The sequence below is a fragment of the Diprion similis genome, chromosome 3 (genome assembly GCF_021155765.1).
Source record: "Diprion similis isolate iyDipSimi1 chromosome 3, iyDipSimi1.1, whole genome shotgun sequence".
In the NCBI taxonomy this organism is placed as follows: Eukaryota; Metazoa; Arthropoda; class Insecta; order Hymenoptera; family Diprionidae; genus Diprion; species Diprion similis.
This window is the reverse complement of record NC_060107.1, coordinates 13155789-13175235: the sequence shown is the minus strand read 5'-3', so window position 1 is coordinate 13175235 and position 19447 is coordinate 13155789. Positions and strand designations below refer to the sequence as shown.

Genomic DNA, 19447 nt, shown 5'->3' with positions numbered 1-19447 from the left:
TTAGGTACTTTTTACCGATCGAAATACGTTCATTTCCACTATCTTTAATCATTTATCGTGAACCAAATATCGAACAATGAAATGTACCCTGAATTGCATCAATGCAGGTGGATTCAGCCTCCATTAAATTCCTTATAGAACATCTACACGAAATAACCTTTTATATCAACACCACGAATTTACGATCAGCAAAACGATCCGTGCGCCTGAAGCAGGCAACCGGAGTTACAGCTCATGTTCAGGCTGACAAAGAACACGTGGTGTAACTCTGGTTGCCTGCCTCAGGCGCACGGATCGTTTCATTGTTAGAGAAACTCACAGCATATTTTCGTATGGCTACTAGTGCAGATTCTAACTACGATATTATAACTGGCCAATAATTATTGACTTGATAATTATCTGTATTTTGTGTCCGGCCCAAGTGGCTAGCGCTAATCTATTTACACATGATAGATATCTAAACTTCGGGCTAGCTTTCTATTGATTTATTACTATTTTTATTTTGATAAGAAACGCGCCAACGTCGAAATGAGAGAGAGAGAGAGAGAGAGAGAGAGCCACTATATTTTAATTAACCTAGAGCGATAGTGTAATAACGTATATTATATATTATAAAACAAAGATTTATGTACATATTTCGACGGTAACAACGTATATAATAAGTAAATGAAGTTGAGCAAATGATTTTCTGAGTTTGAATGTCCCGCAGTACACGCAGAAAGTACGTAACATTCATTTGCCTACCGCATGTTTTAAGAGAATATTCCAAAACAGCGGCGTTAAGTCCTAGGCTTGTTCTACGTTCACGAAATGACTGGATCTTGTTGGCCTGACAGTTTTCTGGCGTCTTCTCAGTGCATGTGAGATATAATATAAGAAGAAAAATTAAGGTGTAAAAATAAAAAATAAAAAAAACATATAGAATAAAAATTCTTGATCATTTGGCTCAGACATTTGCACATGCAAAGACAGACGGCCTAAAAAATAATCCAGCCGAACAAAGATTCTTGTATCTCGTAAAAGCGTTAACTCGAACTACTAACGATCGAACACATGGTGTATATCTACATACAAATACGCCAATCGTACATTTATGCTAACATTCTTGACTACATTTACGTACTTCGTAAAAGAGGTATATCACGCCATTTATCTTCATTCAAGGCTCGACGCGTGTGTTTTTATAAAACTCGATGGAGCATGACCGGCAAGTATACAGAATCGACATGATCCATCGGTTTAAGACACACCGATTCGACCTTTACAAATGCACACTCTTTCGAGTCACACTACAAATACTGCTAGGATAAAAATAAAATCGAAATTTCCCGCCACAAGTGGACAGCTTAAGTTTTCGTTGCTCGAGCCACGTTGATCACGTTTTATCAGTTCTTTGGAACATGGGAAAAAAAATTTTGGTCAGTGATTGTTTATTGAAAAATGTACCCGAGAGATGGAATTTTTTTTTGCCCCCCGTTACCGGAACAAGTAAAAAAAATAAAAAAATACCGTCGCCGTTCTAGGGTTAATTTTGTAAGCATAAATGCTGCGAAAAGGGCGACTTTCGTTATAAGTAAGTTTGAAGCTTGAAGGTGAAAGAAATTTCAGTTCGTTTACCGTGTAGGGGGGAGAATGTCGAAACATCAGAAAATGGAAGATTCACGATATAGGATACTGATGAATCTATGTTCTGCCTTGCTATATTCTTATTACTTCCGGCAATTCTATATCTTAGTCTTCTATACTTTGACCTCTCTACATTTTGACTCTGTACATTTGGAAAACCTATGAAACATATTTTGGCAAATTAGAAAATTTCCCAGCCAAGGATGCTACAATCGGATACTTGCTAACGTTCCGGCTATGCGATAGAGATCAGACAAGAGTAAATCTTGACTTTAAAATTTGGTCCTAACTCACGACGGATGTTTTTATCCTGCAAATAGTCTGTCATCACCATCGGTGCTTTAGCCTAATTCGAAGAGCTGTGTACGCTACTAGTTCAAGGGCAAAGTAAAGCCCGATGAGGACGGAAATACTGCTCCAGTATTCGGCTTCGGTCATATCGACCTCCGTCAAAAGTTGTCTGGGGTATCTGTAGTGGCAGTAGATCGCCGAACAATCCAACTTCGGCCGATCGTATCTGCAAAAACATGAAATCGAAAGAAGAAAGGTGAAAATTGATTGAAAGCCGCAACTCGTATTCAATAGCAAAGCCTTCTCACGACTACCCACCCATAAATTGCGACCATGACACCTTCGAAGCCGTACTTGAGGAATGAGATGTGAAAGAGCCACTGCATGTAGGGATGAGCGTCATTAATGTGAACAAAGAATCCGCTGAATATCATAAAAGGCAATATCACCAGTGGGCCGAAAATCACACCGTTCTGAAATCAATGTCAACATACAGTTGACTGTTAAGGAAATACGTACAAGAAGAGTGATGCAAAAGGGGGTAAATCGTGGGATTCTGTAACTCTAAAATCAATTCTTAAATTTAAAAAAACGGCAAGCCGATTTTCTTGAAATTTGAAGACCGTATTCTTGGATAATTTATTCTCTTTACCACAATCCGATTTTGTTTCTTTTTGTTTTCTCAACAAAACGACGACAGTTTGAGGTTTAAATTCGATTTTGCACAACTCGTTTATCTAATAAACAGAAAAAATGTGTAATGGATGAAAAAAAGTTGGATGGTGGCAAAGGGAATGATATCTTCGTCTAGTAGGATTTTAACGTCAACGGAATGCTCCTTAGACACTCGCAAAGCGTTTTCTCTTGGATGCGTGGACTTAGATCTATTCTCAACCGAGGTAGTATTGAGACAATTAATAAGTGAGGAGAAAAGACTCACGCGAATATCCATCCCTATGCCGAGTATCAGCCCGACGGTTTGTGCGACAAAACTGACGACGATGCACATCGTTACGTACAGTAGCAATCTTCGGACTTCGGGCAGTTGACCACTCATGAAAAAAACTACGAGGGTAAACGTTGATGCAGCAAAAATTTGAACTGGAAAATCAGCCAACTTGTTCGCTATATAGAAGGACCGGAGCTTGTACCATCTGTTGAAATGTTCCCTCATCACGATCGGAAGTTCTGACGGGACTGAAAACACAATAACAGTTAGCAACGGGTGGCAGAACAACTTGAACAATTATCGAACCCAATGCACGGCTCGTTTTGAAACCCTTTAGCACGGAACTGATGGATACGTTCCGGAAACATATGTTGTAATTCTTTCGAATTTTGGATGAGACTCACATGTGATAATTGTTGAGTTGAACGCACTGAACATGAGGAACATGATGCTGAAGAAAAGCAGATTGAAGTTGTCGAATACATAGGCTGCGTCCTGGCCAATTTGAAAATAGAGGGTGCCAACGAGAAGTGCTATCAATAGGTGCATAGATATCCGCGTGAACGTCAGAAACTGAGGAATAGCTTTTCGTCAATGTTTCACGAAATTATGGTGAGTGGACTATCAATAAGTTGCATCGTATCATTCTTATGAAAAATATTTTAAAATATTTCAGTATATTTTCTTGCTATCGTTACTAGATCAGTATCAAAAGAATGTTGTTTGACGAACATCAATTGCTGACAAGCAATTCAGTTCGTTATCAGCCTCTCTTGGAGTCTCTTTTCAAATCGAAAACTGATTAGAATAAAAATTCTTAATCTCTCGTCGATTGAACAACAATAAGTATATCAGAACGCCTATTCATAGTTATCACTGTAATTTAAACAGATGCTTTGTTCACTGGGCTAAATTCGCTGAATTCATTATCAGATAACCAGTAAGTCTTCATTAAGACTATCTATAACTACCGTAGTATACGATCTCGAAGAGAGACTAGAGCAGATGTTGTACTACTTGTAACTACAAATTGACGTTTAATTCGAACTGAATACGTGATAGAATACGAAAAATTTAATCTAAAATTCGATGTGGAAAATTTACGACGAGAAACAACTGTCACTTATATAATGACAAATTAGGCTTGATATAAAAAATCGTTTGATTTTATAATATGTTATTGACCACACGAATCAGACTCAGTTTAATCGTCATTGATGATAAAAATGAATTCCATCCAAATGATGAACTTTTTAACCTAAATTTATTCTAAGATCCGGCTTTAGCAGATCACGTAATACTGACATTTATATTTAATACAATTTTGGATTATGAAAAAATCAGACTTGAATGATCTAATCAATTTCCGAGCACACGTCACATTACATTCACTGAAACGTACTAAAATTCAATTATCGTTTTAATTTTCAACCTTGAATTGATAAGGATTTGAGAGAAATCGAAGCTCGTGCTCAGCTGAACAGAGAAGGAAACGAAAAAAATTTCAAAAAACTTGACGACAAACAGACTTTATAGTTAGATACCTATCATATATTCATACTAATTAGAGAGTAGCCATCATAATTTTTCGCGTCTTGATTGATTGACAACTCTTATCTCTAAAAGGTTGCAACACTGAATTGACAGTATTGATCCTACAAATTACTATCTCGAAAAATGTTATATATTGATGTAATCGAACGTTATACTTTCAATACCTTGTCTCTGGAGAGCCTGATGACATTTCTCTTGAGAAGGACGTACAATTGTTTCCAAAAACTGGTTACATACTCTCCGCTAATTTGATGGTGGTCCTTGTCCAGTTTGTCCATTTGGAGCATAGGAGTGGGAGGAAGTCTGGGCGCACGAACTGGCGTCGTAAGACCGGAAGCAATCATTTCTTCAATTTTCGAAAGACCGCCAATAGCTGGAGACCTCCACTTGTTGCTTCTTCCGTTTTCAATTCCTCTGGTCAGCAAGGGTACGAAGTTTCCATAATCACCAGCACTGACTTCTAGGACTGATCGAAGATAAAAAAAATTAATAGAACAGGTTTCAAGATGTTTATGTGGTTTGAATTTTTCTTTTCAAAATCGGTTACACCGGTAGAAAATGGTGAAACTAAGCAATCCGATTGCGCATGCGCGAGCTGTGTCATCTTTTCATACAGGTTGGCCACCTTAAGCTAAGTTGACAGCCTTTCTCTCATGCAGTTATTTTCCGCAGAAATACTTTACTACAAACTTTACTCACTAAAATCAGCTGGATTGTGGTACTCGGGACAACAAAGGCCTTGTTCTGCCAGGTAGGAAACCATATTGCTCGTTCCTCCGGTATATAGGCAATGGCCTTCGGCGACGACGTAAAGATGATCGATCATGTCGAAGAGAAGTGCACTCGGCTGATGAATGGTACAAATTACCGTTCGACCTTCCCTTGCCAATGCTTTCAAGAGCCCAATGCATTGCTTCGACGTGACGCTGTCTAATCCGCTGGAAAAGTGAAGTATATCCAGTGTAAGATGGCTCACGCGTTAAAATTCTCCGATCACGTTATTAAAACCACTGTCTGGAGAAAGTCACCTCGTGGGCTCGTCGAAAAACATCACTGGAGGATTGCTGATCAGTTCCAGGGCGATTGCTAGCCTTTTTCTCTGACCACCGCTCAGGCGGCCTGACAGAGTATGTCTTGCTTCGTCGAGTCCTAATGCCACCAGAATTTTTTCCACCTTTGTGAAAAATAAATGAACAAACAATAAGTTCAACATCAAGGAGTTATCCGGACTTTGGCGGGATGTGGGCGCGTTGAAAGATGCCTAGAGCTCTGTAATTAACTCTATATTTCTTATCTAGTAATGTGAGACCTAGTCATTCATGATGGCGATGCTACACGATGATAGGTAGTGATACTGATGCGATAATTGGGGACGGAAGTAGCTGATTAGACGGACGTTGCCCTACACAGAATCTCGCAGTTTGATCCTCCTATAATTTCATTTCAATTACACCTCATGAATGTTTCTCGCTGTATAAAAATTGTCCACCGGGCATTCGGATGGCACTAAAAATGATTTTTTACGGTATGGGAATTGAAAAATCCACTTTTTGTGGCAGTTTTCGTTCCGTAAAGTGACGCTTTATACGGCAGCGAATAAAGTTACGGAATAAAGTCTTTATTCCGCAGTTTTGATGCGCAGTTCGAAGTGCGCATCCCAAACTGCCGAATAAAGTAGCTTCGTCGAACAGATCGCGACATAACCTCACTCTTCGATTTGCTTTTCAAAGCCCGTACCGTAAAAAATATTGTATGTGGCATGCCCGTAAACCGTTTTTTGGCTCGGATAATTTCAGTACTCGCTTCCGGCTCGCCTTCAGCTCGTCCTGAAATCTTTATCCTTGCCAAAAAAACATGGGGTTTACGGGCATGCCACATAAATAGCTATTTTTCACTTTAGAAGTAACTTTCGAAGACCTTTTCGCGACCGATTCCATTAGTCTCCGCATGTGAAGCAAGTGTCACGATTAGAAGAAAAGTTCCCCAGATGTACCCTACCGATTTCCATCATTCTGTGAAATCTCGTAGTAGATACATCAAAAGAACACTAGCAAAGTTTTTTTCCGTGCCAATTCGGCTGTTTAAGAAGAGAAAAAGTCGTCTCTAAAGTTTACCCTAAAAAAATGAGACATCCAACCCATGAGGGTAAAAATATTGCGCTTCCAATCCTCTGTTCACAGTAAATGATGTCTAATTAGTTTTATCAAAAACTTTAAAAACTATATTTGTTAGAATATTTTCAAGGGTGATTTTTTACCCCTGACACGAGCGATTAACACGTAAAAAATAGGCATCTAATTTTTTTTATGTGCTGCAACAAATGGACTGGGTGAGGTTCACCTTGAGTACTTTCCACTTTTGAAACTTACCCTCCTGTTTTTGTCCTGCTTGCAAAGGTTGAGCTTGAGTTCAGCAGCAACATGCATGGCCTCCTCGGCGGTAAGCAAGGGCTGAATGTTGTCCTCCTGCATTATGTAAGCGGAAGTTCTCCGGAAGGTGGCCAAGTTCCTGGGCTGGCCATTCACCGTTACTTGTCCCGCGACTGCGGACGTCCTGAAATCCAACAATTATTAAATGCATACTTTCTAATTTGTGGAGTGCAGCTAAAAGGCCTGTCGTCACTTGGAAAAAGACTGAAAAACAACTTGGCGATGAACGGAAACAGCCATTTTATACAATTGCCGCGGGAGTTTCGGTTGTATTTGGACAACTGCAGTTTGAAAAGTGTGATTAAATGTTCTGGTGAGAAACAATTATGGATGGTTGCATTTTTTTTTATTTTCCTTTTACTCTCAACAAGCTCAACCTGCGGAAATTTTCTTCCGACTATGTTCTGGTAGCTGTCAAATTCTAGCTAGAAAATGAGTTCTTTCATTTATAAACAATTCTTGTTATGATAATAACCTGTTTCGATCTATATTGATACAAAATATCTTCTTTCAATTATGAATAAAATTTTTGCAAGGACTGAAGATTGAAGTATAATTATCTGGGAGTAAGTGCAAAACCAGTTGATTAAACTTTCAATCGTCTTTAAATTATGACACAGACTACTCGTTAAGCGTGTAAACAGACATTCTAAGCAACGATTGCAAGCAGTGAGTAAGAATCTTTCGCAGTCGTAGGATTTTATGGGAAAAACTCATTTCAAATGAATACCAAAGCAGCTCTGATGAGCAAATACGCAGAATTACACTTCCTGCCCGATTGTATGCAACAAATATAATACTAACAATAAACGTTCCGCGTAAATTTTATAACTGCGTGCGTACGAAACGTGGTATTATATCAGCAGCCCAAGACTCACTATCGCAAACCAAAGTCCGGATGCTAAACTCAGTAATTATAAATTACAATTACACTAATCGAATTCATCTCGAGCTTCACGACCACTATTGACCAGATACTTATACTTTTGACGAAAGCAGCGGTCACTGCGGCGAAAAATTTAACGATTTCACTTATCATCAATTACTTATTAACTCTGTCGTATAACAAGAATTCGTTTTGTGATTAGCAGCGTAAAAGGCAGCAAATAAGGTGGCAAAAACACAAATGGCCAAAGAAAAACACAGCTGTGGTTACTACACACAATGTTTGTATAATGAGCGGAATGACAGTCAATTTAGTGAAAGAAACTACGAACCCGTAATACCGGTTTCATTCACCACCACAATTTTTTTTTCCCATTCAGCAGATTTCTATAATCGAAAAAGAACCGCCAAGCTTCGAGTATTCTAGGATATCTACAGAATTGGCACATTTTTACCATACTAAAGATCGTGGAATCGTGAAAAATATTGGACGATTCGAAAACTGTGCGTTTCCTTACGAAAAATTCCGGAGCTAGACGTCGAATTTTATTATGCATTCTTCTAGAATATTCAAGAATCTTGTCTTCGACACTCGGATTGTCTCTGGTGATTTCTGGGAATTTATAGAGCAACATGCTTTCGTATCTTACGATAAATCAACCAATAAAGAATTTAGAGTTATGTATCCTTGGATATCCTTGTTTCGAACGGGTTTTCAATTCGGGCCCGAAGTGTAAAAAATAATGTATTCACAAAATGGCTAAGTGTATGTATATTACGATAGCAATGAACCTCGTAATGAACCAAACATAGCAACCATATATGCAAATTCCGCAGCGCCAGCCGCACATTTTTTAAGGACGACTTGTTTTCAATCCAAAACTTATCATTCACGAGTGACTTGTATACAAATAATGGCAATCATTAATCGGCTGAAAATAAGAAAAACTAGCCCAACGACACATCGATTATGTGAACTTACTTCTGAAATACGAAAAAAACTAGGAAACCCATTAGAGTCTAAATCGATTCGAATATCAAATATTATGTCCAATCTAAACTTCTTCCCGAGAATATCTGCCGCCACGTAACCTCGTTGCACAGTACAATTGAGCGTGCACAACACAGTCCATTTTTGTGTAAAACAAAAGAAAGATAAAATGCACCGAGGTGAAAGCCACACGCAGCTGTGAACCTCGAGTGCAGGTATACCTATTAAATGGCACGGAACGACCCATGGGACTTTTTTTTTCGATCAACATTACGTGTCGACGACTCGGCCTTGAGACTCCGGACACCCGCTTACCAGGGGCGTAACTAGGATGGGTACCGAGGTGAGGGGGCCCCCAAGACAGTGGGGTAAAAAATGACGTCCAAATATTTCATTCGAGTTCGTGATCGTGATGTTTCACTCTTGTGTTTTCGTACTCTATTTTCCGATGCATTTCATTAGTTTGCCATCATCAGATGCCAGCATGTCGTTTCAGCCAATCTAAACCAGCCATTTCGTGAACAACAGATGAGCACGAATTTAATATTGTAACTGTATTAATGCATAAATCGAATGTCTTACTGTTTCATTTGGAAAAAATTCGTGAACCGTGGTAGAAAAGGTTTCAGAAATATATATTTCCTTGTTCACCCATAGCGTGGTATGAGTATACACGTTGTGCCCAGGAGTGTAGCTTCTTTATCAAAAAAAGTTTCTCAGGACTTGAGTAAGACGTGTACCAACAGCAGCAAAATACCCTAGATCGGTGGTGATTAATTGTTGCGACGTTGAATCTGCGTGGGAAACAAATTAACGGGACTTTGAATAACTCACACTAAAACTCTACACGATTGGCAGTACCGAATAGGGTAGCGTTCAGAAAAAAAATAATTCCCTAACAATATAGGGATTTATTTAGACAGTTGGTACACATCTCACTAAAGGCATTGACCTCCAAAAAAGGGACGTATCGTAGGTGGTTTAAGCATCCCATGTATTAAGCATTAAGCACACCACGCTTTACGCCCCTGTCATGCCGCTTACTTCTCGGTGCACGAGCACCGAAACGTGGCGCCTTCCTCGGTGCTCTAGCTTCGTCATCAGCGTCGGGTGCAATCCCGGTGCAGCCGTACTTTGGTTCAAGAGAGCATTGAGCTTGGTCTCCGGACTCCGCAAAAGAGGGACTCGCGATTGCACCAGAGAAACTCGCGGTATTCCGTTAGAGCTTGAAATTACTCAAAGCGTGAATGTATGCTCGTAAAGTTGCTCTTGACCGCACCCCAAACCGGATCGAGGATATAATTCCCGGATCGAACGACAAACATAACCTAACAAAAGATTCCTGTTTCGAAATGGTGTTTTCGAAGATTTTATAGGTTACCTTTCCAGACAGAATTGCATTGTTAAATATAAAAGTTGGATATTTCTTTTCTCTTTATGGAATGAATTCATTGGGTACCATGAACAGAATGTCGAGGCCAAGGATTTTCGCGAAGATGTTTACCAACGCAGTTGCATTGCGCAGTTAATTAATGACTCTCTGTTATTTCAACGATGTTATACTCCAGGGTGACAGAGGTGTTTTCACACTTTCCTTCCCAGTGATCACAAAGCTTTATTAATCGCACCAGATTGATCGGTGACGAGACTTGATTGACGGTGATATTACAATTGCATTGTGTGGTTACACTTACGTGAAACCTGCCAGGACGTCCATGAGGGTGGATTTGCCAGCACCCGAAGGTCCCATAATTGCTGTTAATTCCCCAGCCTTAAAGTTTCCGCTGACGTTTTTCAATAGTTCCCGCCTTCCTGTGGGAAAAAATAACAAAAACAATCACGAATGTGAGCATTTGGAATGTGATTTTATGGCTGATTAATTATCAATTCTCCTAATCTGGGGAATCGAGAATGGAGCGTTATTACTGGCTGTACTATAATAGCTCAGAAAAATTTATTGTTTCGCTACCAAATATTGCGCCGAGATAAATTTCTATTAGCGATTACTATACAGCCCGTGACCAACTTCATTTCTTACTAAAACTGAACGATACATTTCTGGTTATAAAACGAAACTGCGTTTTGTAGCCGTAATCAAAAAACCAAGAATATCTTATTCTTTTTTTCGATTATCGTCACTGGTATTACTTTTTTTTATAGCTGTTACGACAATTTTATGTTCATTCGACAAGAAATTGATGCGAAAGCCTTATTTAACGGAAATAATCCATTTATAATTACACTAAACGAATTTTCTTTTATAATTCCACCAACATTTAATCCGTTATTGTGACTCTATCCATTCTACCGTTAGATACTTTCCATTAACTATAAAAAACTGAAACCTTTCTCAGCACAATTTTGTGAGAAGGTTTCTTTGACAATTAGCAAAACACATGCACGTTGTGTATAGAATGTTAGACAAGTCGAGAGGGTATCACTCGCGTGACGACATGAAGCTAGGCTGGCTGTCTTTGCGATGGAACAAAGGATCCTCGGCCTGCACTCCAACTGCAGATATCAACGCCGTTCACGATGACTGAGTGCGATGTACTCGATATTGTATTATAAAAATAGAACATAAATTATAGTCCAGTTCTATGGCCACTCGTTACACACTCGTAGTCATATCTAAACAATAATAATAAAAAATGAAGAATCGTCGCTGGTGGATAGCTGCTCAGATACATTTCCACAAAAGTAGTGATTTGATCGCTTAGCTTCCGATCACTGTAGTTTCCGATAAAATATTTCACTCGTAATTGGTGCGATAGTAAAAAAATATGGTCTCGCGGTTATACCTACCGTTGGTCAGATTATTTGACTCGTAGTCAGATAACTCACACAGAAATATTTTCCGTCTGTGTAATGTATAATGAAATTTTTTTGTTAAGATTGCATTTTTCTTAGATGTTGCACTGTTACGTAACATTTCATCGAACGTAAATTGTCATCTTATAATTTCATTCAAGAACATTGAAAACTAAGATTATTTTATTTTATCAGTTGTTGTTACACTAACGATAGGATTGATCTAGGTCCCACAATAAGTGGTTTGACCTTTGTTCGATTAAAAATTTTGTCACCGCGTTCTCTGCTGAATCAAATTCATTCCGTTGTGAGATAAAATTTCATCGTTCAATCAGTCGGCGACGCTGATGTTTTGGTGTAAATAAATTAGCAATAATCTCTCGTTTCGCATAATTACAGGACAGAATTAAGCCTCGTTAAAATCTTATCAGGTTTAACTATGCTAAATACAGAATCTAATTACGTCTGTGCTTCGTGGATACTAAAATACAATATGTCGACAGATAGATGCGCTTGATGAGATGCAAATGACTGTAGCTATTTAAAAAGTTATAAACTTCGTCATGAATTCATAGCAATTGGCATCACTTTTTTGTTCACGCTAGTTTAACCATTTTTGAAAAAAGAAAACTATCAACTAACGAAGAAGGATAGAAAGATTGTGTTTGAAGATAATAGAAATGCACGAGCATTAAAATATCTGCAGATTCACGCTGACTGTCAGATTCGCTAAGAAAAAGCAAGTTACGAGTTATTATGCAATTGCATAGTTATTACACAACCTGGGTTACGTGGTCCATATTTTATATTTGTTTATTCTCCAAGTCTCGCCTTTTTGCCAAAAGTATTCAAGGTAAGACGTACTTGCGCAAAAATACGACAATATCTGAAGATTATACACAGACGATCGCATCTTCTGTATTGCTAGAGAGTATATCTAATCATATGGAGCTGAATTAGTCTGCACGTTTATTACCCCGAACATCTATTGAGCTAATTGTAATCGTATACGTCAAGAATTGTCGGAAATGTTTATCAATATTTTTCTTATCTTTGTCGCCCGCTTACGCAAACAACAAGAAGACACCAACATCAAGTATCACGTATGGATTTTGATTTGCTAAATAGAAAAGATACGATACTTGTTTAGCAATTATATTTCGACCTCAAATTGAATAGTTGCACTCTCAGTTGCATTTAAGCCTAGAAAGGTAATCGCTTTTCCGTCATAATTAGTACGTCGAGTTGATAAGCTTGGTTTGACCAAGAACCAAATTTTAAAAGAATTTTATTACAAAATAGTCGTACGTTGAGTATTTGTAAAATTATTTTAATCGCAGGCTGTGGAAATCTATTCAAAAATATAAAAATAAACAATATTGGAATAGATAAAAATGCTTCATTCTAAATCGCTTTAGAATGGTTAAAAATCTAGCCGTTCCATTGTTCCTATGTCACATTTGAACATTCAATATTACAAACATTGCATCAATATGAAATACGATCAACAAATGAAAATATTGAATCGACTATTAAAACGAAGTAAAATCTGTTTCAGTAACTTTGTAGAACGAAGTCTTGTGAGTAAAATTTTTAAATCATTTCAAAGCGATACTTTCTATTTTTATATTTTTAAACAAAGCTAAAAAATATTTAAAAATTCATGTATAGGTACTCAATGCACGATTATAACGTAAAAAAATTTGTAAAAAGCATCGATTTTTGGATCATTGACTTTACCTCGACCGAGTAAAATGTGTTTCGATAGTATTCGCTGATGCAGTTTGGTTTGATCGTCTTACGAGACGAAGAGTAAGTGCTGAGAGCGATTTTTCTCGTGATTTCCTGGTTGCGACAAATCGGTTATACCTGTTCACGCCACGATCTAGTGACCCAGTGAGGCTTGCCAGACTGGGTGGCCTTGTCAGGCATGCTACTTGAGACCTGGACAGGGTCATGCTTAGTATCTGTGCTTATGGAATCAAAATGGTCCCTCAACCAAGCAAACATAGTATCAATTGAATTCGTAACAAATTTCTGTACAAAAAGTATTTCAAGAATAGATAAAAAAAAGGCGATCTATCTATGGGCATTAGATAAGAGAGAGAGAGGGAGAGAGAGAGAGAGTAGAACTCCATAAGGACCTCAGGCGTAAGTTACAAGAAAAAAAACTAATAATATAGAATAACTAATAATAACCTAAGACTAAATTCATTTTAATAATGATAGAGAAAAAACAACGAAGTTTAAATCAAAATCAAAAGAAAAAAACAATAAAACGATAGAGAGAGAGAGAGAGAGAAGCAAAACCAAGAAAGAAAAAGAAACGCGTTGATACAAATCACCGAAAACCTTGACTCAGATTTTGCCTAAAACCGGATTTTTTCTTCTTCTCACATTTCATATCATTATGGATACATCTTTTATTAAAGGTATATCAATATATTTGAAAGTCATTGAATGCAAAACGTGCCACTAGTTTGAAATAATTCTCTTGAGCTCTTATTGCAGTTTCATCATAGATTACAACGAGTTTCAATCGCGGGTTCGATAATGGAGTTTTATAAATAGAATTCATCGATTCAGTAATGATGCATGAATAGTTATTCCATGGTAAAATGATTTTATACCATATGCACTTTATATATATTGCAATATATATCATAAAATACTGGTTGCATCGTTTTTTAATGTCAAGGTCATTTATTCTAGAATTTCGACTAGATGGAATTGGTTACAACTTTGAAATTACGTAAAAATGTCCTCCAAATATGCCTGATATGTTGTATCAAGATTTACGGAAACCATAAACTATCAAACTATCAAATTAAAAAAAAAGGTTTAATTGCTTCGCGCGCCTTGCCTAATCTTAGAATTTTGCGTAAATTAATCGGTGTTGACAAAATTTTTGGCTGTATTTAACGAACAATGGCCAAGGCTCGCTTTCCAATAGCGCAAAATTAGCATAACTGCTAAACAGGTTAGATTTATACAAAGAAAAGTCAAGTTTCTTCGACTGGTTACAAAAACGTGTATTACCGGTCGCTATTACCGAAACATCTCCATCAAGATAACGAAAAATTTTTCTCTCACGAATATAAATTAGATTACGTAAACGAGAGTTTAAGTTACAACAAACAAAATACATAAGTAATTTCTCCTGTAATCTGCAAGCGAGTATTTTTAATTGTGGAGAATATCTGCGATCCTTTAATCTTCGGCAAAGTTACGCATTTCCCAAACTTGAAAAAGCAACAATGATCCGTTGCCTTTTCAAGTTCAACGAAAAGTATGAGAATCGAGCCAGAGATTGACTCGGTAAGAAAAAAAACTTTCAACGTTTTCATCAACGCGCAGACATTTTTGATAAAAATAATTGTCTGATTAGAGTGTCATATATACTTAATCTCAACATAGATGAAACTTATTCAAGATATGAGCTATAACACAGGTCAACAAATAAGATTAATTTTTTATCTTATTTTTATTTTCAGTTTCTATTTAAATAAGTAAGTTTTGATTCTAAAATAGGTGAATTTTCTTAAAATCAGAAATATCGTTTTGGTTTCTACAAAAGCAAACTTTATCTATGAAAAAAAAAAAATTTCTTTCATTAGTTACGTGGGAGAAATCAAAATTTCACATCTAGAACCCCGAATCAAAATTCGTGTTGTGCAAAACTGAGACAAGAATGAATTTACCGTTTAAAAAAATTGGTGAAAGCTGGCAACGAATTAGGTCTGAAAATGAATAACCTATACAACAATTTGTGAGCCACGTGGTACACTCGTGTATTTCACTTTCAACTTTAGTTTTACAGCCCTATCACGGTTTCCTTTTTCTCGTGATAGCATTACTTCGTATGAACGAAGGAATGGTCTATATAAATTGATAAGTGTCTGCTACAACTTGATAAACGTGCGCCCTGGATTCAACGTAAATCGTACGATGTTTTTCGCTAAATACGTTGGCATTTGCGCCGGTACCAAAAACAAGATAGCGATTAATTGAACCTGAAACACGTAGCAACGCCGTCGCACGGCTCTGTAAAGTCAATACAACACTTCGTTTCTTGGTCTAAACAATCCCTAATAAGTGTGAAAATTTTACACCCTACTTGCCGAATTGTGATCAAAGTTTGCTCAGCTGTTTGACCCAATGTTCAAAAGCAAACGAAGCGTCTAGTCAGATTAAACATAAACTTGTATGCCCAGACTTGATTTATTAGTACAGTCGATACTCTCGTTTATTTGTTGTCAAATTTCCGCATCACAAGCGATAGCTGCACTGCTGACTTCCACGTTTGTTCGACTGTTTAAACAGTCCAACATAGACTTGTACAAATTGGAACATGAATCTACAAGCGTCCGAAACCAAGCAAATCGGACGGAATTTTTTTAGAGTAACAAAGAAGAGAGAAGCGATTAGATGGAAGAGACCATGAATCGGTGGGACTAGAAACTCACTGAGAAGTTTGGAATGGTTACTGTTAATCCCAGGATTGAGAGCTACCAGGAATAGAATTTAACGTAAAGTTTATCGGCTCCAAAGAGGGTACTTATGTAAGAACAGGTAGTATGGCACATGGGTTAAGAGTGACGATTATACCTCTGTTAAGAATACCGGTTCTGACGGCGTAGGAGACGTCGGTAAATTCTAGGTCTACGGACCTGCTGATCCTTGGGGACGTTGGGCTGACTGGACCGGGATTTTTCGGCTTAATGTCCAGGTCAAGCCGCAAAGCGGCTGGTCTTCTGGGGCCCCCGAGGCCATCGGATGGTTTCTTGAAGTCGTTCTGCGTCATTTTTGAACCCCAACAAACACGTGTTTAATCTCAGCGTGCTGCACCGCAGGCATGTGTTCGTTTCGCTACAGCGTCCAGGTGCAGCATCGCTTCACTCGAACAAGTTAGAAAGCATTTTCCCACCATAGATCGAGGTAAAAACGATTCAGATGCCTCGAATACAAAGAAAATGGTCACAATTTCACACCTTGATACTACTAGCCACGATCATACCGAGCACTCGATTATGGCCGAAGATAAAGACAAGGAAGAAGGATGTCAGACTCAAAAGTGTTTAAGTACAAACGTGATTGCGAGCAGGGAGGGGCGATACTGTCAAGAGATCTCTGATGGCTTTATAACGTCGAATGGTGAGAAGCTTCCGTCCCTCCTTGCAGCACTGCCGCGTCTGATCGCGACCGTGAGCGCGGCTTAACTGACTGACTGTAGTCACTGAGGCTGACTTTTCTTCCCACTTTACTGATAATCATAATAGACACCCGGGTGGGTGATATTAAATCGGTGGTATCATGCACGTGTGCCGTAATCTACGCATGTAGACCCATTTCTGCACCTTGGCATGTGTGATACGAACCACCACAAGTCGATGACAGCGCAAACTGTTACGTAGGTCAACGATCCTCATCGAGATAGAATTTCCTTGGAACTTATATGCACAAGGAATGTGTTCAAGGTGGCTTTGTCCACTCGTGAAATGAAAGTGGTTCGGAAAAAGCACCTTCTCTCTCAATTTACATAATATTTTCGAGAGTGACGATCTTGGAAGTCTGTAACTCACAGTGAGCAATGTCCGCAGGGAACAAAGAACGTCCTACGTATCCACGAAAGTTTTTCTGTCATTTAGATCACAATGCAAGCCGATGAAGCAGCGGGACTAGCCGAAGACTTGATTGAACGTGGATAGTCTTACGACTCTTACGAAACACTGAATTTTCGACTACATCATATGGTTCCTCGGTAAGCCACGTGCCGGATGACGTTTCGGAGCAGCTGTTCTGAGCCACGACGATCCTTGAGTTGTAAATCGTGAATCACGAAGCATTTATTAATATGTAGTGTAGCATCTGTACATGCCACACAATGACCGCGGTGAATGCCACATGTGTGGTCGAGGCAACCTGCGCATCGGTATTCAAGCGACTGCTTGATACTTTGGCTTACACTTGTGACTTTGAGGTGATGTTTGCAAGGGAATGGCGCTACTGTCTTTGACTATTTTTGTACCCACGGCTTGTCTGCGGTGCGGCTGCACTAAGCTCAACCTATTTTGTTACTACAATTGCCATTGTCGTTAGTAAAACCTTATCAATTCAGTACAGTGGTTGTGAAAGTTCATCAGACGAACGTTTACCTTATGCGTATTCATAAATTGTCCTTCTCTTTTGTACTCGGCGATATAAAATAGAACGGCAAACGAATCTTACATGTCTTACTTTGTTTCCCATTCATCGCAGGCGAGATATTGGAAAAGCAGATTTCAATACTTCAAGGAAGGGAACATTGTCCAGTATCCGAAGAACGATTTTGTTATACATGCAAAATTTGGTTTTACCCATTGTTTGAAGCTGATTGTCGCCGGTCAATACAAATTTTGAGTCTGGATTCTAGATATGAAATTTTTATTTCTTCCACGAAACTATTAAAAGAAATAATTGTTTTAATAGATAAAGTTTGCTTTTGTAGAAACTGGAACAATATTTCTGATTTTAAGAAAATTCACCTATTTCTTCAAATATTTATTCTAAATAACAATGAAACAAACTTTAGTTTCACATTTAAATCACTTATTCAAAAATAATATAATTAATAATAATCTACAAGTGTAAAAGAATTGATAAACAAAGTATCAAAAATTAATATTTTTCGTACTTTTATGTTTGGTTGAACTTTTTTGTATCTAACCCCAAACGTAATCTCCCATAATACTCTCATCATACTGGACCTAAAAACGTCGTTCAAAGTTCATCATGTCTCGGTGAAAAAGTTTTCCTTGTTCTTCTGGATATGCACCCGTATTATAGCTATCGACAAAAAACTTAAGGACTTATTTATCAGCGTGAATAAGCAAAAGCAAACTTCATAAGTGACCAATGACTTTTGTTATCATTCGATGTTTAGAATCAAAATTTATTTATTTAAATATAAACTCAAAATAAAGTTTTTTTTTTCCCCGGGTTATATTACAGCACGAGTGTCGGTACACGTAACTGTGTTTGATTACGTGCTACAGACATCTCCGACGGATGATAGCATTCAAAAATATGACGAAATGATAATGAAACTGAGTCTTGATAACTGATCACTACATGTTGTGAACAGAGCGGTTTTTTCAACCTTTCATGACAGATGAGCAAACAAACTACTTTGAGAAATGCTCTGTACACGTATCATGGAGTTATATAATTTTACATTTCTTTTCGAAAAAAATTGAGACATCTTTATCTCTTAGATTGTTATGAGGAAAAAAATTTTACCAACCGACATCAATAATTACAATTAAATCAAAATCTCTGACTCGCTGCAGCCAACTGCTTTGCGCAGTTTTCTCAGTTGACTGTCGAGTAAATGCACGACAAGAAAAAATAAAAATACATCTTTCAGAAAACTGTTGCAAAATTACTAATCATTCATCAATAATCATTAATCACTAAATCCACCTCAAGTTACTTTTTTCCTAGAAGTAATCTTAAGCAACTTTTGTTGGATTTTGTCACTATTTTCGACCATTGATGAGTTTAGACTTGGCCTAATTTAAAATTGGAAATCCTAGAAATTCATGCTATTTTGAATTTAATTTCTATCGCCATTCGTTTACATTTAAATTTGTTTGTGACCGAAACGCGTGTTCTCACATTTCTATAGCTATATGCTTTCAAAAGCAATATCACAGACCGAAAATGTCGTTTTGTTTTTTGAATATATTCAGTACAAGGTGATCCAAGTAAAACTGACACATCAAAGTCTTTGTTACTTCACCAAAGAAACAAATAACTTTGATTTATCCTCAGCGTAAAACAATGCAATTATTGACTAAGTATTATCGGTATTTTTATTTTTGTGAATCACTATCTATGGCGTTAAGATGCAACGTTACAGTTCCACATTCG

The 19447-nt window shown here is 37.7% G+C and overlaps 1 protein-coding gene across 2 annotated transcripts; it reads right to left on the bottom strand.

Annotated features, from left to right (window-relative positions):
• Positions 1–1473: 1473 nt before the first annotated feature.
• Positions 1474–16736, bottom strand: LOC124404287 (ATP-binding cassette subfamily G member 4-like). 2 transcript variants are annotated; one of them, XM_046878311.1, is made up of 11 exons: positions 16654–16736; positions 16145–16493; positions 10420–10537; positions 6790–6973; positions 5449–5594; positions 5120–5358; positions 4585–4886; positions 3271–3439; positions 2858–3114; positions 2236–2390; positions 1474–2143 (listed from the first exon to the last, which is right to left on the bottom strand). In XM_046878311.1, exons 2-11 carry the CDS (start codon positions 16338–16340, stop codon positions 1954–1956), a joined length of 1956 nt encoding a protein of 651 aa, XP_046734267.1. In that variant the 5' UTR covers positions 16341–16493; positions 16654–16736; the 3' UTR covers positions 1474–1953. The 2 variants fall into 2 exon arrangements, with proteins under 2 accessions (XP_046734267.1, XP_046734266.1); XM_046878310.1 differs by lacking the exon at positions 16654–16736 and having other exon boundaries at positions 16145–16591.
• Between the last annotated feature and the right edge of the window lie 2711 nt (positions 16737–19447).